Source organism: Canis aureus, chromosome X (assembly GCF_053574225.1).
Source record: "Canis aureus isolate CA01 chromosome X, VMU_Caureus_v.1.0, whole genome shotgun sequence".
Lineage (NCBI taxonomy): Eukaryota > Metazoa > Chordata > Mammalia > Carnivora > Canidae > Canis > Canis aureus.
This window is the reverse complement of record NC_135649.1, coordinates 21,438,002-21,462,103: the sequence shown is the minus strand read 5'-3', so window position 1 is coordinate 21,462,103 and position 24,102 is coordinate 21,438,002. Positions and strand designations below refer to the sequence as shown.

Genomic DNA, 24,102 nt, shown 5'->3' with positions numbered 1-24,102 from the left:
GGGCCATAAACACACTTCAACAATTTCAAAGTTCTGCAGAGGGCTAATCCTAGTGTTTAAAAGCAGATATGCTGTGGAAGTAACATGGTGAAAGGGATATACTTTCAATGTTTAGCTTCTTTGGGCTGAACTTGAAGAGAACATTGCCATTTATCCATCCATCCACTCAATAGTAAAATGGAAGGACAAAAGGACATCCTACTTAGTGACCATGTCTCAAACCAAATTGGGAAGTACTCTTTTGGAGCCTTCCCTACCCCATCTTTAAGCACCTTCCTTTGTGCTAGCAGCCCCATGCTCTTATTCTGCTATGATGGTCAGCTCCAGTATACCATTTCTAAGCTATAAGTGGACAAGAAACCCATGGAAAAACCACTGCCATAGTTTTTTTGCAGTTAAATAGTGAATACTCTTTTTATTCAGAAGAATACATATTTAATAGAATTTCATGCACCAGTAAATCAGTACAGTGAGGAGTTACAGGAGTGGGGAATCTCTCTTCAGGAAACATCTCACCCTGGTAGAGCTCTCAAATCCCAGAATCCCCTTGACCCAGCTCAGGTGATTAGTGGCCAATGAACAGTAGATGAGGTTGACTCCCAGTATAACCAGTCCGATTTGCAGATCTCTGAGGATAAAAGAGAGAAGAAAGCTCTTGTAAAGGAGGAGATTATTATACTGGGACTGGCAGTTCCACTGAGGTTCCCTGAGAGACGGAGGAGGGAGAGCTGGTGTTGGTGGCTGGTTCTCCTTCTTGGTTACACTCTTCAAGGGCTATGGTCTGGTCTCTTCCATCTGTCTCTGAGTCCCTGTGTGGAGAAAAAAGATATGACTAAGGGAGAATCTAAAAGTATCAACCTGAAAACAGGTTTGTTATGGGGCTCAGATACTCGAGGAACATTAAGACTATTGTTTTTCTACCAGCCCTGGGTTTATAGAAGGAGACTGACATGAGGCATTTACCTGGTTCGGAGTCGAGGCCACTTCTTCCATTCTATGGCTAGCACTACCCCCAAAGCTACAACTACCACCACAATCAGACTACTTCGGACAATGTTCCCCACAGTGCACTCCTGGGCAGCAGGCCCTGTAATGACAAAAGAGCAGAAACCAAAGCCATGGAGGTTAGCACATATACATTCCCCCTGATCTCTTGTTGCCCCCTCATCTGGCCTCCTCCAGCGTTCACTTGGGAGCCATGTTGAGAATGCAGAGGGGTTGGTTAGAGCCAGCACTTATGCTAAGGCAGAACCTGCCCTCCTTTTGAGGGTGGAAGAGGCCTTGAAAGTATCCTGCTTACTATTTGTAGGTGGATCTGAGGTCCACCTCCTCACCATCCCTAGGAGAAAGATGACCACACTTGAAGTCTCTGACTCCAAACTCTCCCACCTCCATCTTTGAGTGGTCTCTACCTGGACTGTCTTTGATACCCCAGGCAGGTTATGCCAGGACTGTGGAGGGATTATCCTCTTACCTGCTGCCCCCACCAGTTCCAGGGCATCACTAGGCTCTGACCAGATATCAGGATAGGCTTGGAGGCGGTAGCTGCAGCTGTAGTTGCCAATGCCTTTTCCTTCTACATTGTTGATGACAAAGTCCCCATCCTCTGAGAACTGCTGAGGTGCTTCTTCTCCATCATGTTCCAGGACAAATTCAACACCTGGCAGGGGGCCACGGCACTGAAGGGTGATGTCCTTGCCTAGCTTGAACATGGTGCTGGGCCAGGCTGACAGCGAGGGCTTAGGGGGCTTATCTGTAACCAACCAGGACAACCAACCAGTGTTAGAAGAAGTGGCCCTGAACCCTCTTGGGACTAATTACTTCACTAGACTATTACTGAGGTCTGCAGGCCCTTACCAGTCACCCAGATCTCCAGGAAGTCACTGTGATTAGAAGCCGCAAAGGGAGCAGAGTCCAAATAATAAACACAGCTATAGACCCCAGAATCATCACCTCTCACTGCTGGCATCCAGAAGTCAGCCCTGTACCCACTTGGGCTCTGTTGTTCCAAAGGCTGTTGAGTGCCTTCCTTCAACAGGACAAATGTTGAGTCTGGTAGTTCCCCTTGGCATTGAAAAGTCATATTTTCTCCAGGGGCCACAATAGGACCTGGCTGGGCTAAGAGGCTGGGTTTGGGGAGCAAACCTAGAAGAAATTAACTCCTGGTCAGAGAGAGGAGGCCATGTTCCAGTGTGCCACCCCTGGAGTCTGTTCAATAAAGAGGAAAGACTACTGCTTACCTCTCCTTGAGCTCTTCAAAAACTATTTCAATGAATCCTCTTGCAGTCCATTCTCTCCTCTCTAAGTTCCCATGCTTGCCCCAGAGCACCTTCCCCTTACCTGTGACTATGAGTTCCAGAGTGTTGCTAGGCTGTATCTTGATAGGGCTGGTCCAGTCAGGGTGGTAGCAGCAGCTGTAACGCCCTATGTTAGCACCAGATATATTGGTGATAGGGAATGCCCCATCATTACTGGTGGATCCCCAGAGCTGCACTGAAGTGGTTTCTCTTTCTTTGTGCAGAATGTATCCTACTCCATGGACTGGCCCTTGGCACCAGAGAGTAACATTCTGCCCCATAGGAACCACAGAACTGGGCTCAGCAAACAACCATGGCTTGGGAAATGTGTCTAGAAAGAGACCAAAGATGTAGAGAGTATGGAAACTTATCACTTGCTGTGTTAACCCTTCATCTTTCTCCTTCTGGATACAGTAGTTCCCTTCCATGGTCTGGCCTAGCCTTCTACCCTCCATACCCCTACTCGAGTTGTCTCTATCTCAGTCTCATATCTTGTCTGTTCTTTTTTTTAATCTCATTATTTTTTTCTTTCTCAATTTTTTAATTTAAATTGTAGTTAGTTGGGATCCCTGGGTGGAGCAGCAGTTTGGCACCTGCCTTTGGCCCAGGGCAGGATCCTGGAGACCCGGGATCGAATCCCACGTCAGGCTCCAGGTGCATGGAGCCTGCTTCTCCCTCTGCCTGTGTCTCTGCCTCTCTCTCTCTCTCTATCATAAATAAATTAAAAAAATAAATTGTAGTTAGTTAACATAGTGTAATATTGGTTTGAGGGTCAGAATTTATGATTCATCACTTACATCATAAGTGCTTATCATAAGAAGTGCCTTCTTTAATACCCATCACCCATTTAGCCCACCTCCATCCACCTCTCTCCATCAACCCTCAGTTTGCTCTTTATCATTAAGATCTCTTATGGTTTGCTTCCCTCCTCTTTTTTCCCCCATATGTTCATCTGTTTTGTTTCTTAAATATATCTTGTCTGTTCTTACCAGTCACCCAGATCATAATGGGCTTGCTGAGATGTGATCCCCTATTTGACATGGTTGTCTCGTAGTAAACACAACTGTAGTTCCCAGAGTCCTCTGCTCTAACAGTGTGGAGGAGGAAGTCAGCTGAATTCCCGGAGGTGCTCTGGAACTGTAAGGGAACCTGGGTTCCCTCCTGCAAGAGGGCAAATCTCATGCCTTGGAAAGCCCCTTGGCAGCGCAGGGTCACATTCTTTCCAGGAAGCACCACAGGACCCGGGTGTGCCAGAAGAGTAGGTTTGGGGTAGAATTCTGAAATTCAACAGACCACAACCTGAGAGATGCCTGCCCCTCACTTTATGCAGATTGTTTTCTTTTAGTGTTATTGTAAGAAACAATATGTGTTTATTGTAACAAGTTAGAAAATATAGAAAAAAAACCTAAGAAAATACAATTCTACCATTCAAAGATAACCACTCTTTATACACGCTTCTATATTTCTTTCTCATTTTTTCTCTATGTTTCCATGTTATTGTAACTGTAACTATTTGCATAACTCGGGTCCTACTGTATGTACAATTGTGTAATTTAATATTTTTCACTTAACTTTATATAGTAAACATTTTCCTATGACGTTAATCAGCCTTTGAAAACTATCATTTGTAATGGCTGCATAATATGCAGCTGTCATTTCAAGGTCTTTGCCCTTTCTCTGAGGGCCATCCAGCCTGCCAATCTCTGACAGCCCAGCTAAAGAAAAAGTGAACATTGAGCCTAAAGCTCAAGGCCAAGTCACAAAAAGATTTCAGAAATAGGGCAATGTGAGCTTGGCACTGGAGATTGGACACCCTCGTCTGCCTCATTTCTTCCCCTAGAAGTGAATTACTTGCCTCTCCCCTCTCCTTTGTCTCTTCTCCATGTATTAATAATAATAGAGTCTTCTGCCTTTCATGAACTGTTTACATGTACCAGTGACATTCCTAAGCACTTTCTTGGTGACTTAGTTTTATTTGTTTGTTTGTTTGAATAGGCTCCATACCCAACATGGGGCTTGAACTCATGACCCTGAGATCAAGAGTCCTGTGCTCTATTCTGGTGACTTTTAGAAGGAGCATGTTTCCTCTCCCTTTGACAGCCCTTCCACCCACCATTCCAGGGTCAGTCTTGCTTCCATCTGTGTTTCCCCACTCCTGACCTGTCACCACGAGCTCCACAGGGTCGCTGGGCTCAGACCAGATAGCGAAGTCATAATAGCGGCAGCTATAATTCCCTCCATCACCAGTGCCCACTGAAATGATCAGAAAGTGAGCCGCACTGGCCCCTGGACTTGCCCAAGACCTGTCACTGGATGCTATTTCACTTCCATCTTTGTAAAGAATAAAGCTCATGTGCTGCTGGGGAGTGGAGCAATTGAAAGTCACTCGGGCACCAGGAGTGACCACAGGGCTGGCCCATGTCTTGAAAAAGGGCTTGGGGTACATTTCTAGAAGGCAAAAAACAAAACACAACACAAAACCAAATTAAGAGAAAAAAGAAAGATAGCTAATATAGCAAATAATGGTTCCTGGAAGCTGCTTTGTTTTCTATAGCCATCAGGGCAGGCAATGGAGGCTAGCTAAAAGAGTGAACTGTCTTTAGGGCTCTGCTGGTCCCCTGCAGCTCAGTTTGCCCATGTGGGCAAGAAGGGGAAATGGTACCTGCTCTGCCTCCCTGGAATATTTGGCCTATATCTAAATGAGATAATTGATATGAAAATAATTAGAAAAATTAAATCACCCTCCACAAACCCCAGCTATTAATAACGATTATGGCTATTAATATCGTGCAGCCAGAGGCCCTGGCACACCCAGTGCCACGCCTGCCTGGCTCTAAGATTGGACACAGGCTCCTAGGACCAGCAGCAAAATTTGCTGTGGGGAGAGGAGTGTCTGACCCAGAGCTTTGCCTTCCCCCTCCTCCCTCATACACCCTTTTCAACTCTACCTTTTATGACAAGCTCCATGGGCTCACTGGGCTCAGACCACTTGAAGGGGCGCTTTTCAGTATGAGTACGGCAGCTATAATTGCCTTCGTCTTTATCCTCCATTCTTTGGATTGTAAAGAAGGCTTCTCTCCCAACGGCATGAAGTTGCTGGACAGGTTCCTGCACTCCCTCCTTATACAGAACGAACTCCATGCCTGCCAGCCATCCTTTGCACCGGATTTGCAGTTTCTGGCCCCGAATTGGGGGGGAAGCAGAAATGACAGGTTTGGGGAGGATGTCTGGAAAACAAATGGGGTGAAAAAGGAGGTCGAAGTTTGGAGGTGCCCAGATGGAACACTTGGAGTCACTTTGTCAGCAAAAAAGAAATCCATCCTGGACTGGCCATTTTCACTCTCTTCCCAACCCCCTCCTCCATTTCAGGGCTCCTCCTCTCCTTGCTGCAAAGCCCCTTGAGCTCTGGGCTCTGTGCATTCCCTACCCTTAGGAACAGTGTTGGAATCACAGGGCACTGAAGGTCACCCCGGGAGGAACCTCTGCCTTTTCTTACCTGTCCCCACCAGCTCAAGTGCCTCACTGGGCTCCGACACAGCCATCTCCTCCCATGAATGGCAGTGGTAACTCCCGGTATGGCTCTGGGTTAGGGCGCCAAGGGGAAAGGCAGCCCGGACCTGCTCGGAGGCCGGGCGAGTTGCAATCCACCCAGTCCCGTCCTTCAGCAACACAAACTCCTTAGTTGAGCCAGAAGGGCTTCTGCACCAGAGGGTTAAGTTCTTCCACGGGGCAAGAGGGAAGTTGGTCTCTGCCCACAGCTCAGGCTTAGGGGTTGGCATGATTATTTCTAGAAACAGCAGAGTTAATAAAGCCATCTTCCCTCCTCTCTCCCCTCCCTGTTTCTTTGCCCTTGAACCCCCTACCCAGATCACAATGTCCACCTCCCCTTTCAACCCAAATCCAAACTGTTTCCTTCCTTCTGCAGGTGCTGGGGAAAGGGGAAGCTTATGTCTTAGCTGAGCCTCAGGAAAGTGCAGAAGCTTAGGGGAAATTTTGCAAGCAGAAATCAGAGTTGGAGGCTGAATTTTGCCAGCAGTTTTAGCAAGTGCCCCTTCCTGGCTGTCCTTCCCTCCCAACCAGTCACTCCCTGGCCACTGACACTGACACTCTGTAGTTATTTCGGATCTCCAGGAAGGAATGTCCCAGTCTGGAGCAGGAAAAACTCACCAGTCTCTTCTGTCAATACCCCATTGCACAGTCCTGCAAAAGAAATTGCTGCCAAGGCTCTGCCCCCTCCCCCACGGGACTTCACCCGGCCTTCTGCCCAGGCCCCTTCCCCACCCCTTTGTACTCACCACAGCAGAGAAGGGCCGTGACTATGAAGAGCATGGTGACCCCTTGAGCTGTTCCCAGCAACCAGGCTTCTCTAGTGAGACCAGAAAAGAGATGAGAGGAGCTGCTGGGGTTAGGGGGAGGGCGGAGAGAAGGGGGCGGCAATTTATGTCATTGGCTTACTCACCACCCAATAGGGATTGGATTTGGGCAGGATAATGGGATATAATCTTTTCTGACATCGATGACTTTTCTTTTTGAGGGCCTCACCACCTACAAACCTCTTGCTCTTTCATGACCCACGTGCCCCCTGCCCCCTCCCCCCTTCCCAGCCTATATCAGATGTCAGCTCCCCATGGCCCCTGATTAGGCTGTTGCTGGAATTGAGTTGTCAGATGTGAAAATGCCTTTGTAATTTCAGCTCTCAGAACCCCCGGAGCTCAGAGTGATCGGCAGCTCTGGGTGGTGGGTGTGGGGGTGGAGAGAAAAATCTTGGGTGTTTCTCCGTCATCAAGTTTAAGTTTGGAAGCAGTTTGTATTATGGCAGTATTGGTCCTCAGACCGACCTGCCTCACCTGCCTTTGTTATGGAAGGGTTGCCTAGGCAGCCGCAGTGAATTACCCGAAGATTGTCAGTGCTGAGCTAAGCTTGTCAGAGAGTGGGATCTTTCTACCCCCACCCAGATTATGACTAGCAATGTGCAGCAGCTTTGGGTTATGGGTCCTGTAGAATTAGATGATATTAAGCCAAAATCCATTTGGCAATTCATACTTAGAAAACAATGACCCTCCTTCTGGGTCAGGAAAACATGCTTTTCAAGCTGCTTTCTCTGAAATCTGCTTTCTGAGCTCATCTTTTGATGTAGTGGTCCTGGGCTGAGGCGGGGCACTTGAAGCTACATTTTTTTTCTAATCCCTGGCTTGGAGGTTACCCTAACGTGTGGGACTCAGGATGGATTCTGAGGACAAGTAGGGCTGGCACCCCACTGAGACTTTTTGAAAACTCAAAGGATGGTGGTTTTTACAGATGATTTAGGAGGCTCCCTTCTAATTACCCAAGCACTCTGTCCCTCAGATCCTGGTGGAAAACAGACACATGCAATCACAGTCATCATCCATTGTGTATTGAATACTCTCAGACACACAAAGACCTATGATCATGATGAGGGGGCTACAGCCAGAAGCAGAGGGTTGGGGGAGTAGGTAAGACCTTCAGGGTCTGAGGCCCCCACCAACCTAGGACCTGTCATTTATCTTCCTGTTTTCAGGCAGAATCACCTGAGCATAGGCCAGGGGATCAGGATGGCCCAAGGGACACCAAAGGATCAAAGGAAAGGACTGGATAACCTGTTTGGTTTGCCATTTTGCGGTTCAGAGGAAGCAGTTTGATTCTCTGGCCTAATCCACTGCTTCATCAGATGCCCATCCAGGTTAAGATTATATTCTCAGAATGCTCTGCACAGATGGTTGGAGACCAGAGCAGTAGAGACACTGGTTCCTATGGAGACTAAGAGGGACCACAAGCCTCTCTAGCTCTTGAAAGCTAGGGGTAAGGGTGAAAAGTTGAGACAGGAGTTGGATAACACCCAGGGAGACAGGACAGCTTGGCTTCTTACAAGAGAAAAAAATTCAAACTAAATTCAGTGAGAGACATCAATCATCTCCGAGGGGCAGGGTGGCTTGGGAGGGAGATTTGGGCACTCTCCTGGGCAGGAGGGGGGGAGGCAAATCAGAGAATGAGGTTTGGATTGCTTCTCCCTCCAAGAATTATGTTTCTCTACCCTCTGGCTTGGGTACTGACCTCTCTGTGAGGTGAAAGAAAAACAGCTGGGATGGGAAAGTCTTGTTTCTTAAGCCCAGAAGGTGGAGAATACAAACAGTGTGGCCCTGTGGCTTATGTCAATGGGGGTAAAACTCATTTCTGAGTATCTGGAGAGCCTGGACTCAGCTAGATTGAAGGACAAGGGGCTGGAATAAGATGGTTACCTGATTCTGAGTCTCCGACACTTCCACCTTATCCACAGCACTACCAACAGCAAGGCAACAAGCTGCATGATTAGGGACAATCTGATAGCTTCATTCAGAATGTAATTCCAGGTAAGAAAGCCTGTGACCAGAGAAGATGAGAAGCAGGAGCCTTGATAGAGAAGGGGGGAGGTGAACACATTTGGGGTTGCGGGGAGGAGGGAGGAGGAGCTGGTTACTGAAGGTGAAAGGAAGGAGTGACAGAAGGGGCCTTCTTTTTCATGAAGAATGGGAGCTTTGAAAGTATGCTGCTCACTGTCTTTGAGTGATTATGAGATCACCCCAGGGGAAGTGTGCCCAAACCCGAGGGCCCTGATTTACAATCCCTGACTCCCCTTTCCATAGCTTTCTGGGCACTGCTTCAGGATCCCAGGGGTAGCATGACCAAAGCCATGGAGGGGCAACCCTAGGAAGAGTTGTCCTCTCACCTGCTGGCCCCATCAGCTTCAGAGGCTCACTGCGATCTGACCAGATGTTGGGGTGTGCCTCTATGCGATAGCTGCAACTGTAAGTTTCTGTGCCTTTTCCTTCAGCATTACTGATGATGAAATCTCCATCTACCAAGAATTTTTGGAATGTTGCTCTTTCTTCCCATTCCAGAGAAAATTCAAGTACTGGATGGGGTACTCGGTGCTGAAGGGTAATGGCCTTTCTTAGCTTGAACATGGTGCTGGGCCAGGCTGAAAGGGAGGGTTTGGGGGGCTTATCTGCAACCAATACAGAAACAAGAATTTGAATAAGTGACCTGGAATTCAGTACCCCTGGCCCCAAAAATGTTTCTCAGCTTCCTATTTGATCTTTCCTATCTTTCCACTTCCACTAGATCAGTGGTCTCAAAATTTGACCATGCTTTAGAACCTCTTGGCCCACTCCTCAGTGCTCTAAAGACTCTTGGGTTTCTACCTTCTGTCAGGATGACCTCATATCTATAAGTTTCCGCTGGCCAGAAGGAAAATAACATTTCCAGGGGTCACAATGAGGCTAGGCCATGCTGAAAGGCATGGCCTGAGTAACAGTCCTAGGAGAGAAAGTACATAAAGTTTTTGGAGAAAATTCTACACCATCTTCCTAGTGTATTTTCCTTGGCTCATAACTCCAAGAGGGTACCGGGCTGCTAGCTCCTTCTTAGAATACTGTAATGATGATAAAAACAAATGACATTTGTTAACACTTGCCTACAACCACAAGTTCCACAGTGTTGTGTGATGTCATCCTGATGGAGGTCTTCCAGGAGAGGAGATAGTGGCAACTATAGATGCCAGCATCACTGTAGGTCACATTGTTGAGGAAGAATGACTCGTTGTCATCAATGCTGGTGGTATCCAAAAGCTGAAGTGGTTTGTCTTCTCCTTTCTTATAGAGTGCAAGCCCCACTCCATCCACTGGCCCTCGACACCACAGGCTCACGTTCTGACCCATCTGGACCACAGGACTGGGCTGAGCAAGTAGCCAGGTCTTGGGGAAAGTGTCTAGGATGAGACCCAAAATATAAAGGGCTAGTATTCTGACTCCCCTCTCACCACGAAGGGTTCTCTTCCTCCAGTCCACCCTTGGCAAATCCCACCCTAAGCCCAGTTGTACAAATTATGCTCCCTTCCCCACTATTAGCTCTGGTTGCATGATCAGGTTTTCTGGGGCGGGGGTGGGGGGCACAGAAGGAGTTGTATATCCACAGCCTCTAACATAGGTCCCATGGCATTCCCCTCTCTTACCGGTCACCCAGATTTTCAGGATATCACTAAGGAGTGAACCCCTGTATGACTCATCATAGTAAAAGCAGAGGTAATGTCCAGCATCATGGATTTTCAAAGCCCGGAAGAAGAAATATGCCTCATTTTTTATTGGCCTTTTGCGGTAAAAGGATTTCTTCAAATCTTCAAGCCTTATTAGAGCAAAGGTCATTCCGTAGATTGGTGCCTGACACCTGAGGTTCAGGCTTTCTCCAGGTGCCATAATGGGCCCAGGATATGCTGTCAGAGTTGGTTTGGGATAGAGTCCTAGAAAGGGAAGAGACTCTGAATTAGAGATAAGATAATTCTTCCCTATTATCTCCTAATTTTATTTTTCTAGTTTTTTTCTAACGACAAGGAGTGGTAGTTGAAGTTTAGCCTCTATTCCTTCTCCCTTCCTTGAACATCAGCCTCCTTTAGGAGATAATCAAGGGCATGTCCAGTTAGGTACCTCCTCTCTCACCAGACTTCATCAGTTCCACTGAGCTCTAACTATGTATAAGGCTATGTCTCAGTGGAACATCTACATCTGTAATTGCCTGTATCTTTAGGTTCCTGAAATGCCAAATGTACTCTTCCAACCACCCAAGAATCCAAGTTTCTGAAAATGATTTTGATTTCATCTTTGTAAAGCATGAATACTACTGCAGAAATAAACATGCCTTTTGAACACTTTAAGCCCACATAAGACCCTACTTCCAATACAAGATTGGAAGAAACCAGTAAGGAAAGACTGGCCAATAAGTCTTCGACCCAAAGAAATCTCTGCTAATGGGGCCACACCCTCTTTTCCATGTATTGTTCCCCCAAGGGGATCATACTACAAAATAGAGGGCAAACCTTACTCTCATATCATTCCTTCTTACCCACAGCAATCCCAGGTAGATCCACCCATCCATTATTGGAAAGATCAACTCTGTCATATGCTCATTGAGCATTTAGGATGTGTCAGGCATCATGTAGGTCTAAGGATGTACAAATAAAGAAGACACAGTCCCTGTCAACAAAAAGTTCATGGCCTAGTGAGGGATACCAGTGAAGAGGTAACTGCAAAAGTGTATGTTAGTGGAATCTACCCTGGAAGGGCATTCATACAACACACATCCATACACACAGTTCAAACAGTCTTTGTTATTCAATCCTCAATAAAAAGCTATACTAATAAAATTAATATCTACCATTTATTGAGAACTTATGTGCCAGGCACTGTACATATATTTAGGCAAATCCTCACAACAACCCTGTGAGGTAGGCATTATTAGTATACCAATTTTGCAAATCAGGAAACTGAGGTACAGAGAGGCATTACACATTAGGTCATATAGATACTGTTATCCCATTTTAGAATGGGGGAAACCAAAGCGCAGAGTGGTGAAGTGACTTGCTTAAGACCACACAGGGAGGCAGTGTCAGTGGTGGACCTAGAAACCAAGATTACTGCTTCTAAGTCCAGGGTACCTTCTGTGGCACCACAGCTTTCCCCAAGCCTATCTAGACTGATGGAGGAACTAGAACAAATGTGGCCAATTCTGTCTAAAAGCATCCAGACCATGGGGTGGACAAACTAGGGCTACAGGGTGTGTCTAGCATTTGAACATTTTGGGGAGACTTATACTGTGTTTAGAACGTGATACTGCCTTACTAGATCTACATATACAGGACTCAAGTAATTTACATAAAGCCATATCTAAAGTACGAGCTATCACTTTTTGTCATTTTTATTTTCATCACCGATGCTAGCACAATTCATTCTATTTTCTTTACTTAAAATAATAATCACAAATACAACAAAAATGTATTTAAAATGTAAAAACCAGTTTATAAGACTGCAGTGGCAGTGCCTGGCACATGATAAGTGCTCAATACATATTAGTCAAATGAATGAATGAAAGCATGATATTTAACAAGTAGAGAACAACAAAGCTGTGATGAGCTGAACCTGCAAGACATTTGGCTGAGCTCACTCACTAGCCAAGTGATTGGCTTCCACGTGTCTGCCTGGTAGCATGTGTGATTCTAATTTGCATCTCAGTAAAATGTCAAATGACTCTAGCTCATAGGCCTTGCAGGGCCTAGGACCTGGCTAAGGAAAGGAAGATCAGAAACTCTGGTTCATCCAGCCATGATCCCAGGGACAACGATCATCAGACCCCAACAGCCATAGCTACACCCACCTGCCACAATCAGCTTCAGGGGGTTGCTGGGCTCTGACCACAGAGTGGGGAGCATCTGGATATGAGTGCGGCAGATGTAAACCCCTTCACTCTCAGGTGTCATGTTGGCGATGGAGAATATGGCCACTGTCCCAGTTGGGATTTGGTAATCCACAGGCTCTGCATATCCCTCTTTGAACAGCATGAATACCAAATCCTGCAGCCAGCCATGGCAGAGTATGTTAACATTACATCCAGTAAGAGGGTAGGTCTCAGCCTGGATCCAGAAGATGGGCTTGGGCAGCTGGCCTGAAGGAGAGAACGAACTGGAATTCAGGTAGAGCAAGGATAGTGATGCTCAGTGAGCAGGAGAGGAAAGTGCTACTTAAATGAGCCTTCCCTGTATGATCCTTATTTGCCACCCTTCCTTCCCCGATCTGGGGTCTCCCCTATGTTGAGACCTTGCTCTCTAGATCTGTTCCAGAGACTGCATCCTCATCTGCATTGCCCATAGAAAGTAGGCACTTACTAACTGTGGAATGCCTGCATGTATGCATTCATGCATTTGAGGTAAATAAGTGAATGAATGAATTAAACAAATTGTGCTCTGAATTCCAGGAGCTGGAGTTTATTTCTGATTATCTATTAGTTTCTTCTTACCTGGTGCCTCCAACTCTAAAACTTTACTGGGCTCTGACCAGCCTGTTTCCTTCCAGTAGCAGCACCTGTAAAGACCTGCATTGGACTTAGTAAGGGCACCTATAGGGAATGAAACTTGGAAGGTCTTGGAGGAAGGGCGGATCCAGGTCATCTGTGTCTTATCCTTCAGCAGCAGAAACTTGCTTGAAATCCGAGAGGGGCTTTTGCACCAAAGTGTGATGTTCTCCCAAGGGGTCTGGGGGTAATTGGTCTCTATCCACAGCTCCGGTTGAGATTGCATCACTGTCATTCCCAAAGATCACAAAGATGTGAGCAGTCCAACCCTCTCCAACCCATAATGTGCCCTGCAATGTCCCTTACAATTAGCCCTTACCCAGATTGCTTTTTATCTTTCCTTGGGGACAAGAGTGTCTGCTCGTGTAGAGGATGGGTTAGGGACCCTGGGATATTTGTTCAAGGGATTCAAGTGAGTTAGGGAACACAGAGCAAGTCTGGCTTCCATTCCACCTGAAATAAAGCTTTTTACTATTCTGTGGGAAACCAGGTCATGAAGTGAGAGGTTCTGGTCTCCAACCAGCTCAATCTGGGAATTATCTTTGTGGTCTCAAGGTAGTTGTGTCTGGGGCCACAGAGGCAGCTGATGTCTTGGAACCTCCAGGAAAGAAGGTACCAGGGGCGGCAGGACTCACTTACCTATTGATGTCATACCCAGACTCAGCCCTGAAAAGAGAGATAAGAATGGTAAAGAAGAGCCCCCACATTGACCTCACCAACCCTCAATCCTCTCTTCTCCCTCCCCAAGGTGCCCAACCATAGGAGGATCTATGACAGGGTGACTTCCCCTCACACCTTCCTTGTACTCACGAATGCAAAAGAGCAAGACTGTGAATGTCCACAGCATGGCAGCCCGCTCCCCCAGCCTGTTCAGGGTCATGGGGCCTCTGGTGGTCAATGTGTGCTTCAAGTCTGGAAGGGCTTTGCCGCTCAGCAGGTGGTGAGATCTAAAAGCAGAAGTGTCTATACTCAGGTAACTTGTTCTGCTCCTCAAAGTTTAGTTTGGATCACTAAACTGCACTCGACACCCTACCTTCTACTCTCTCAGAGGCATGAAATGTATGACACAGTCACCTGCCCATTTTCTCCACTCACTTCTCTTCACACCTAAGGTCTTTGCTGACATCTAAAATGTCAGATTTGTTGAAATGTCTGTGCATCCCTGGAATCTCAGAGGCCCAGAAGGTAACTTAATTCAGGCCAGAGGGGAGCTTTTAGGAGGAGAGAGATGGGAGGTGTAGAGATTCATCCTTTTAAGATCTTCTATCATCTATCTATCTATCTATCTATCTATCTATCTATCATCTATCTATCATCTTGTCTGAGTCCTCCAACAACCTAGCAAAGGAGGCTTTCCTGCCATCCCTATTTTGCTGGCAAGGAAACAGAGGCTCAGATGAGATATACTTAATTTGCTCAAAGCCGAAAGATTAAATATCAGATATTTATATAATAACTCCAACGCCTATGTTTTAAAACCAGTATTTAAAACCCCCATTTTCACTTGATGGGATGAGCACTGAGTGTTATGCTATATGTTGGCAAATCAAACTCCAATTAAAAAAATACAAAAAAAAATAAACCTCCCCTTTCTTATCTTTCCTCACTCTTCTGATCTCATACCACCCAGGCCTTCCCCTCTGTAGATAGCTTCAGATGAAATATTACTCTCATTCTTATCGCTTACCCCCCAAAGCTCAAAACCCTCATCTCAAGTAAGTGCTGGAGAATCAAGCTACTTGAGCTAATTAATAGAAGGTGTAATTGATGTATTGGCTGCCTATAATGTGTAAGCCTTTTTGTTCGTTGTCCTTCGGAAATATGGTAAAGATATTTGAATTCAGGGAGGCCTTTTCATTTTCCAAAAAAACCCCACTATTGACCACATGTACATAAGAGAGACCCTTTCTGCTTTCCTGCCTCTTCTCTACCACCATATCCAAAGTATCCTTTTGCCAAAGGAGGGTGTATCCCCATCATACAAACTCAAGTTAACTCTCCTCCACCAACTCTCTAGTCAGAGTCTGAGGTCCTGGCTGTTTAATCCTATCTCAGTAGAGTGGGGGTAAAGTCAACTCCCGGAATGGAAAAGGCTGATTTCGCTTCCCAGAATGGATCCTAGCACTGCAGCCTCGAATTTGCTCTAATGCTAACACTGGGTGGGATGGAGGAGCAGGAAAACAAGAAGATTCATTTTCAAACATCTGGGCTGTAGGGAGCAGGTGGACGGTCAGAGATCCAAAGAGACAGTTGCCTTTTGCATTTCTCGCTTTGCATTGAAGAATGCTCAAATTACTTCTCTGAACTTTTCTTATCTGTAAAGTTGGGGAGTAATACCTACCTAACATTGTTGTTGTGTTGGATCAAATATAATATATGTACAGGGCACATAAACATATAAATATGTTTATATGTTAAATAAACATATCATTACAAGGTGGCTATTTTTCTTCTTCCCAAAGTGGGTATTAACCTGGTGTAGAACCTTAAAGATGCTCTTTCATCTCAGCTCCCAGAGCCCCTTGTTCCCCACTCCTCTCAGGGCCAGGCCCAGGCCCAGGCTTGAGTGCCACTCTGTTGCTCTGTTCCCCCAAGGCTTTGGGCCAGGATTTATTGGGGAAGCCAGGTTCTACTGCCAAGGGAAAGGTTCAACCTGGGACTCTGCCCAGAAATGCCAGCTGAGATTCCAGGCTTGCCACTTAGACCCCTAAACCAGGATTTTGCCTCCTGAGTGGAATGAAAGAAGGGGGGCTTCTCAGCATGGCTGATCCCTCCCCAATCACTAAGGAAACTGTACCATTTACATTCAACCCAAAAGATGAATCTTATGCCCAGGGAATGTGGGAAACTGCCGCAAGCTTCAGGTTAATTGGCCACGCCCATTTTTGGCCTTTCACACCCCCACTCCCACCCCCAACTTCCACAGTCTAGCCCTTTTACCCTCCCTTTCTACTCCACCCCAAGCACTTTCCCCACCCTTAGGCAGCGCCGCAGTGCTTTTGAGGGTGACATACCCGAAATGTCTAATGGCTCGCCCCCTGCATAGCTTTGAGGGCTCCAGGAATCAAAGGGGTTGGGCTCAGCGGGGCACCGGGTACACACTTCGCTAAGGGTTTGGAGGGAAGACTGAGAAAGAAAAGGGAAGGTATTTACAGTGCCCAGAAATTCTCAGCGAGGCAAAGCTGGGATCCGTGGAGGGACGGAGAAAGGGAGAGATGAAGGGGGGTAGGGGGAATGGACTGGGGAGCAGTTTGATTTGAGGCAATTAGTTACAGCAGGCAGACTATTTCGGGGTTTTGTTTAGGATCTCATGGCCAGTATTTAATCTTCAGCCACTGGGTGTTGCGCTCATTTGCAGGTACTTACGGTAGTTGAAGGCCCGCTCCGCTGTTGGAGATTCTCCAGTGAGCTCCTCCAGATGCAGCAAACTGCCCGGCATGAGGAGAGCTGTCTAAGGACAGCCTCTCCGGCTCCGCGCCCCGCCTCCCTCTCTCCCCCGCCTGCAGCCAGTCTGCTCCAACCTCCTCCCCTCCCTCCGCTAGGCTCTAGGAGCCCACCTACACCAACTCTGCCTGACACCTGCAGTCCTCTGACGACCAGGATTTCTAAGCCTCTCCCAGCTCCCCGCCTCTCTCGACTCCCTGCAGAGGTTACTGGAGCCAAATTCAGGCCCCTGCCCCCTCTCCTGTCGCTCTGGGTTTCATTGGGTCACTGTATCCTGGAGGGGAGAGGGCCAGCTCTTCAGACTGCCAAAGCTGTAGATCCTTCCTCTTCAGCTCCCCAATGCCTTTAAAGGGAACTCAGATCTTCCTCTGCCCATTTAATGCCCCACTTATGCATAAACATTGCCACCATGGTTTAAAAGCTCACTATGTGCCTCTGGGCCTCTGGCAGCTATTAGTTCCAATCTTCCTAGCAACTCTACAAGATGTGTTAACTTCCCTCAATTTTACAGATGAGGAAACTGAATCTCAGAGAGGGTTAAGTGACTTGGACAACCTCCAGAGTCCAGCCTAGGATAAAAGCCCAGGCTTTAGAGACATACCAATCTGGATGTCAGTCCAGGTTCCACTATTCAATAGCTGAGTGACCTGAAGTAAGTGAGTTAAACTGTCTGAGTCCCAGTTTCCCGATCTGTAAAACAAAACAGCAGAAGCGGTAGAATGGGGCTTTGTTGGGATCATGCGAGTCAAACTTCTAGCACAGTTTGCCTGGTCCCTGTTAGGTGCTTAATACATGGGAGCTGCTGCAGCCACTACTGTTATTAATCTGTAAAGTCTTCTGCAAATGCCCTAGAGTAACATGCTTTCAATTATGTAGACAACCTTCCACAAGTGTAGTTGATCATGAAAGACTTTTTAAAGTGAGAAATGTATGGATAAGACACTAACCAAAGCTCCTGACATATATCGTATGATGAGATTAAAATGCAGCATCCAATAAATCAGCAGATCGATTGTTGTAAGAAATAGCCAAATTAATCATAAAATATTACAAATTATCTAAAGAAAAATACTGCAATTTAAGAACAAACCACACAAAAGTAAAGTGACAGGCAAATTGAATATCATCTCTTTATGCATTAGGTTATAAGAGTTGTAGCTTCCTGGAATCCTCTGTTCCTACATACCATTATAAACTGCAGATTATCCCCCAAGAAATAGCATAACCATAGAAATAAAGATATATGTTTTGGGGGGCAGGTTATTTAACCTTTCCAAGACTCAGCTTTCTTATTTGTAAAATGGGGATAATAATTGCATTTACTATCACACAGAGTTTGGGTAGGATTGAATAAAAAAACCCTTGCAAACCACTACAGAGTGCCTGGGCCATAGCAAGCCTCCATTAATTCAATGAATGTTTATATTTTCTTTGTGCCAGGCGTTGTCCTAAGTGCTGATGATTTAGAAAGAATAGCAGTTTCTGCTCTTTTATTTCTTTTTAAAAAATATTTATTTATTTATTTATTTATTTATTTATTTATTTATGACACAGAGAGAGAGAGAGACAGAGACACAGGCAGAGGGAGAAGCAGGCTCCACACAGGGAACCTGATGTGGGACTCAATCCGGGTCTCCAGGATCACGCCCTGGGCTGAAGGTGGCGCTAAACCACTGAGCCACCCAGGTTGCCCTGTTCTTTTATTTCTTCTTATTATTCTTTAGTTTCTGCTCTTAAGCCATTTCTGGTATAAGGATAAACAGTAGAGGAATACATGTAAGAGATGGCCAGAGAGGAGGTGCTGTGAGAGTCAGAGAATTGCAATAGGAAAAGCCAGCAAACAAGGCACAGAAAGCTGCAAGCAGTTTTCTTTGACTATGTGCCTAAACTAGGGCAGTGGAACCAGTGAAGGAAGGGAGAGAAAAGGTTCCTGAAACATCTGGCATGTAAAACTGACTCAATGTAACGGTTGTTTGGAACATGGTAGTGATAGTTACTACCTGTCAGGATGAAAATATTTGTGATAGTTTTCAAAACATGTATACAGACATCACTATGATAGTACCAGGCACTAAAATTGACTCATTTTCTCCCCTATAACAATACTGTGGGATAGCTATCATTATCGGGCCCCATTTTACAGATGGAGAAACTGAAACACAGAGCCAAATGAGCAAATTACCCCAGGCCAAAAGAGCCAGCAAGTGGCAGAGCTAGGATTTACATCCAGCCAGTTTGTATATACAATTCCATGTTCTTTTTATTTGTCTTGATTTTAACATATCTATAAATGAGTTTTATATAGAAAGGATTTCTAAAACTTTTTAGGCAAAGTAACTGAACCTCTAAGTGCTTTCATTCTTTCTTTTTAATGAATTATAATTAACATCAGCATTATATTAGTTTCAGAGGGTATAACACAATGATTCAATATTTGTATATGTTTGTGAAATGCAGTCCCATGTTCTTCTTTAAAAAGATTGTATTTGTTTATTTGAGAGAGAGAGAAAGCATGAGGGGGAGGGGCAGAAGGAGATAGAGAAGCAGAGTCTCCCAACAGAGCAGGGAGCAGGAAGCCCTAGGATGCTCCACGCTCCATCCCAGGACCCTGAGATCATATCCTGACTGAAGGCAGATGGGCAACCAAATGAGCCACCCAGGCATCCTGCAATTCCATGTTCTTTTTTTAAAAAAAAGATTTTATTTATTTATTCATGAGAGACACAGAGGCAGAGACACAGGCAGAGGGAGAAGTAGGCTCCATAGGAGCCTGATGTGGGACTCGATTCCAGGACTCCAGGATCACACCCTGAGCCGAAGGCAGGCGCTAAACCTCTGAGCTACCCAGGCATCCCAAGTTCTTAACCACTACCCTGCCTCTGCATTGGATGCTTGGAATGATAAAACTAGAAATAGTTAATTAATTAAAAATCTAAAAAAACAGATTTTACTTAGTAAAATAGAAAAAGCACCAATCAAATACACTGTTAATAATGTAGAAAAAAAGGCAATGGTGGTGTCCACCTGCTTTCTGCAAGTCCTTGGGCTGAAGCTTGTGCTTTGGACAAGCAATCTGAATCTAGATCTCAGATTCCCCACTAATTAGCTGTGGAAGCCTGCAAAAGGTCCTGGGACTATGTAGGTAAGAACATGATTCACTCTTACCTTTTGCTCTAGGATGCTATGAAATATTGAAGGGACTTATTATTCAAGTTTCATAGAAGCGAACTCATTCAAACTACAGCTGGCAACTGAGATACGAGAAGCTTCATCTCTAGGCTCCTTTGGTGGGTCTTGAATCTTGTCACCTGCCTCTAGAAAGAGAAACAGTCTCTGGACAACATTTCTAGAGAAAACTTGAATGGCCCAATATTATAAAGCTGGTGATAGAGGTCAACAAATTCTGGGGCTGAAACTTAGCTAGGATGGAGCTCTTGACTCAGGCTCTGCTAGCCTTCTCCCATCAGGAATCCATTGGGCCTGTGGCTCTGTGACTGTGAATCTTTCACACACATACACACACATACACACACACACACATACCCAAGAAATCTGGGATTCTTCTGGTTGATTACTGTAGAGTCTGGTATTAAACAACTCTCTTCTGACAGGGAATGTTTAGGCCATTCCTTTTTAAAAAAAAAAAAAGATTTTATTTATTTATTCATGACAGATACAGAGAGAGGGAGAGCAAGGCAGAGACACAGGCAGAGGGAGAAGCAGGCTCCATGCAGGGAGCCCGACATGGGACTCGATCCTGGGTCCCCAGGATCACACCCTGGGCTGAAGGTGACACCAAACCACTGAGCCACCATGGCTGCCCCATTTAGGCCATTCCTAATGGCCAAGGGCCCCCTGACTCTCCATCCCCTTAAACTGGCCAGATGGACAGGAGAGGGCTTGTATGGGGGCTCTTGGCCTCACCATCCTGGGACAGGGGTGATGCCAGAAAACATTCCTAAGCCATACCCCTTTTCATTTTCACATTTTGAACATGGGTGCCAGGATACAGTTTCTCCTGCAAAAGCTTCAGAATCACCTCTTATGGATTATGAGACAATTGTTATACACAATATTTTATTGAGTACATATAGACATTGAAGTAAGTTGTGTGGTAGAGTATAGAGGCAGGACAGGTGTGATTTGTAGAAAGAGTTTTTTAAGCTCCAAAAACACTCAGCTTAGAGGAAAAGAACAATGCTCTTATGAAAGCTGTACTGGGAATCAGAGGAGTTTTAGAGAAACCTCAAGAAGGTTGAGCTCAAAGGAGGTGAGGCATCAAGGGCCATGTACTGCACACAGGATGGTCTGGGGAGCGTTTCTCCATGATTGAGTCCAGTGTAGGATGAGGAAATCTTTTTAAAGCTAAATCTGACTTATAGTAGTCCAGGCAGGAGAGGCACCGGGCAAAGCTGACCTCTTCCCAGTAATGTGCTGGAGCTGGTTAGCATGGACTTAGGCGAGCTGAATGTGTGCACCTTATCTCAACTCAGCATTCAGTTATATCAAATTGGCAGCTTAAAGCTGGTCATGGCCAGAGAATTTACACCACTGAATAAGCAAATGCTACACATAAGTTTTTTTTTTTTTCCTCCAGAGAGCTGTTTGTTAAACATTTACTAACAAACCACTTTCTTTCAGTTGTGTGTTTGAGGACAGTGATTCTCACTGGCAAATGGGAATTACCAAGAATCCTGACAATTGTCTTACACCCTCAAGAGAGCAATGACCATTCTACTCCCCCAACTTCACTGCTGTGGCAAACCACCTAAGGATTGTGTCAGATCTCTAGAGTATTTGGTGCATTTGGAGGGTTGCGACTGTTTTATCACTCCTTTCTACTCCCTAGTGACTCTTAGCCATCATCTTCTTCTGCAATGGAGAGGGTATGTGGAGTAGATAAGTAAGGAATTAAGGGGGAACTAGACAAGTGGTGGTCTGGGACAGTGGGGAGACCCAAGAAGACAGGTTAGTTTCCAAAAGAAAGACCTCATTGGGGTTTGAACTCTGGAAGTGGGAAGTACCTCTTTCTGGAGGTGGAAATGAAAGCTGGGGCCTGCCCACACAGCTTGGGTTTCAACTTAACCTTTGTCAAGCATTTCAATCATTAAGGGCATAGTTTGGGGGCACTAAGTCACTTCCAGAAGCTATAACAGGGTATTTTCAGGACCTTGAAGGAAGATTCCTAGCATAAATCAAATGTAAGTGATGAACCAGAACTGAAACATTTAATTGGAACATGCATTGTGAGCCACAAGGCATAGTAAGCTGTAAGGCCAAGAGGCTTGGACGATCAGGCAAACCAACAATGTGATTACCCAGTTGAATTTAACTTAAGGTTAATGGGTGGACAGAGAAAATGAGATTTTGTCATGTTCCAATATAGCAGGACCACAAGGTTCTGTTTGGTCCATGTAACACTCACCAGAAAGGTAAACTACTGTCCAACCATCCCCCACAATAGTCTTCCTAGTATCACAAGATGCCTTTTATTTATATGAGGAGCAGTGAGAAGATACATGTGAGCTTATATATTGTGTGCATCTCGGTACATGGGAGCAGGGGTTCAGGGATAGGTGGATAAAACAAAGGCAGGTGAGGGTGGGCTGCAAAGTATTTCACTGTCCCCTTTTCTGGTATTGGATGAAATTGATGGCCCCAGAAGGAAAGAGGTGGGCTCAGCCCCACTGGATGGTGTGGGCAGGCCGAGTGGGTCCTATGAGCAGTTTAGATTTGACATAGACAGGATGCTTCAAAGTGCCAGTGCCAGGAAAGCTTTTTGTTGCCTCCAAGTGTGTCCAAATTGTAGGCATTTTCATGGGTCAGAGAAGAGGAAGAAGAGGGGAGGGAATGCTGTTTGGCAACTTTTAATCACTTGTCCAAAGGAAAGAATAGAAGACAACAACTGGATTCTTTTATTTCCATTTATTGTATGATTAACCAATTACATAATTAAAGTTAAATGGAGATGTGTAAACAGCAAGAACAACACAAATTAGCAATTTAAAAACACATCACAGCAACATCACCCACTGTTTACAATCTGTTTCTAAAAATACTGGTTTACAGACATGCATCTTTTCAATGTGCATGCATCTTTTCCAGTTCTTCTTGTTTTGTGCTGTCAAGGATACTGTCAAGTTTTCTAAAAGGTCCAAGTACCCTTAACAGAGGGTGGGAGAAGACTTTCTTTCTGTAAACAAGTCTGTTAATTTAATAGATTTATTGTTTTCATATTCGCAATAATTTATTTTTTCTATTTTATTTTTTTAAGATTTTATTTATTCACTCATGAGAGACACAGAGAGATAGAGAGAGAGGCAGAGACACAGGCAGAAGGAGAAGCAGGCTCCATGCAGGGAGCCCGACGTGGGACTCGATACCGGGTCTCCAGGATCACGCCCTGGGCTGAAGGCATTGCCAAACCGCTGAGCCACCCGGGCTGCCCTATTTTTCCTATTTTAGCTATCATATCCCAGTGTCTCCCTATCCCACCAAATTATTATCTTCTTGTATTCACCTGCTCTCTCCCACTTATCCCTCCCTCATCCCACTCCTTTTTCATTTTCACTTTTCTCATGCAGGATAGACAGATATATGATCGATGGATCCATGGGTACACTTGACTTGGTCAACATTACATTCATTTTTCACTAATTACCCTGGGAAAAATGCAATTAATCATAAAACTCAGATCTACATTCTGTTAAGGAACTTGGATTTGTAAATCATTTTAGTCCACTTATCTCCAGGAGCACCCTGTCCCTGGGCTGCAGCTGTTTCCAATAAAGCCAGTAGTTGAAGAGTTCTGACAAATGACTTGAAGTCATCCTGATTGTCAAAGATTCTTCTTTCACCATCAAATAGGAAAGATAACTTGGCTGGATAGTTTACTTGGGGCTTTAGGCCTCGGAACTTTAGCTAATAGCATGCTCCAACTTCATCTCTTTTTCTTAGCAGCTTCCGAGATTTCTTTTTTCTTTCAGGCTTAGGAACTGTACAATTCTGTGCCTCGGACTGTTACTTTAAGAGTTTCATTTAAGTAGGGACCTGTAAATTCTCTTTATATGTAAGATGAGCTCTATGCTTAGCTCTGGACAATTTTTTTCAGTAATTTCCTTAATAATGGTTTGAAGGTTGCTCGCATTTCCTGTACCTTCAGGGATCACAGATACACAAATATTATAACCCTTTATGTGTTTTTGAGATCCATTACCTTTTCTTATACTGTGAAGAGCTGTTTGCATAAACTTTTTGAGACTGAAGCTCAATTTGGTCCTCGTTTGGACCGATTCTCTCTCCCATGATATTTATTTGGTAATTTTACTCCCTAGGGGGTTTCTTTTAGTTCTGTGACTTTATTCAGCAGTGTCCCATAGTCTTTGGTGAGCTTTACCTGTGTGCTTTTTAAAATGCCTACACGAAAAAAAAAATGCCTACACGTACCTGTGTCGCTTTCCCAGTGGTA

General features: G+C 45.2%; 1 protein-coding gene across 3 annotated transcripts; it reads right to left on the bottom strand.

The window, feature by feature from the left end:
* Positions 1–384: 384 nt before the first annotated feature.
* Positions 385–16,673, bottom strand: IGSF1 (immunoglobulin superfamily member 1). Of its 3 annotated transcripts, none has more exons than XM_077887623.1 (20): positions 16,557–16,671; positions 14,001–14,137; positions 13,830–13,856; positions 13,137–13,418; positions 12,498–12,785; positions 10,306–10,590; positions 9,769–10,062; positions 9,022–9,300; positions 8,555–8,675; positions 6,593–6,663; positions 6,465–6,497; positions 5,794–6,084; positions 5,246–5,524; positions 4,458–4,745; positions 3,287–3,574; positions 2,341–2,628; positions 1,858–2,145; positions 1,475–1,753; positions 964–1,087; positions 385–809 (listed from the first exon to the last, which is right to left on the bottom strand). In XM_077887623.1, exons 2-20 carry the CDS (start codon positions 14,068–14,070, stop codon positions 674–676), a joined length of 4,011 nt encoding a protein of 1,336 aa, XP_077743749.1. In that variant the 5' UTR covers positions 14,071–14,137; positions 16,557–16,671; the 3' UTR covers positions 385–673. The 3 variants fall into 3 exon arrangements, with proteins under 3 accessions (XP_077743749.1, XP_077743750.1, XP_077743751.1); XM_077887624.1 differs by having other exon boundaries at positions 13,137–13,211; positions 16,557–16,670; XM_077887625.1 differs by lacking the exons at positions 5,794–6,084; positions 6,465–6,497 and having other exon boundaries at positions 16,557–16,673.
* Between the last annotated feature and the right edge of the window lie 7,429 nt (positions 16,674–24,102).

Excerpts from the sequence above, each read along its gene's own strand:
- IGSF1 (XM_077887623.1), bottom strand. The coding sequence starts at position 14,070 with ATGACCCTGAACAGGCTGGGGGAGCGGGCTGCCATGCTGTGGACATTC. Across the intron at positions 3,575-4,457 it reads TGTGGAGCTCGTGGTGACAG|AATTCTACCCCAAACCTACT; the intron begins GTCAGGAGTGGG and ends GTTGAATTTCAG. Across the intron at positions 810-963 it reads TGGCCTCGACTCCGAACCAG|GGACTCAGAGACAGATGGAA; the intron begins GTAAATGCCTCA and ends TTCTCCACACAG.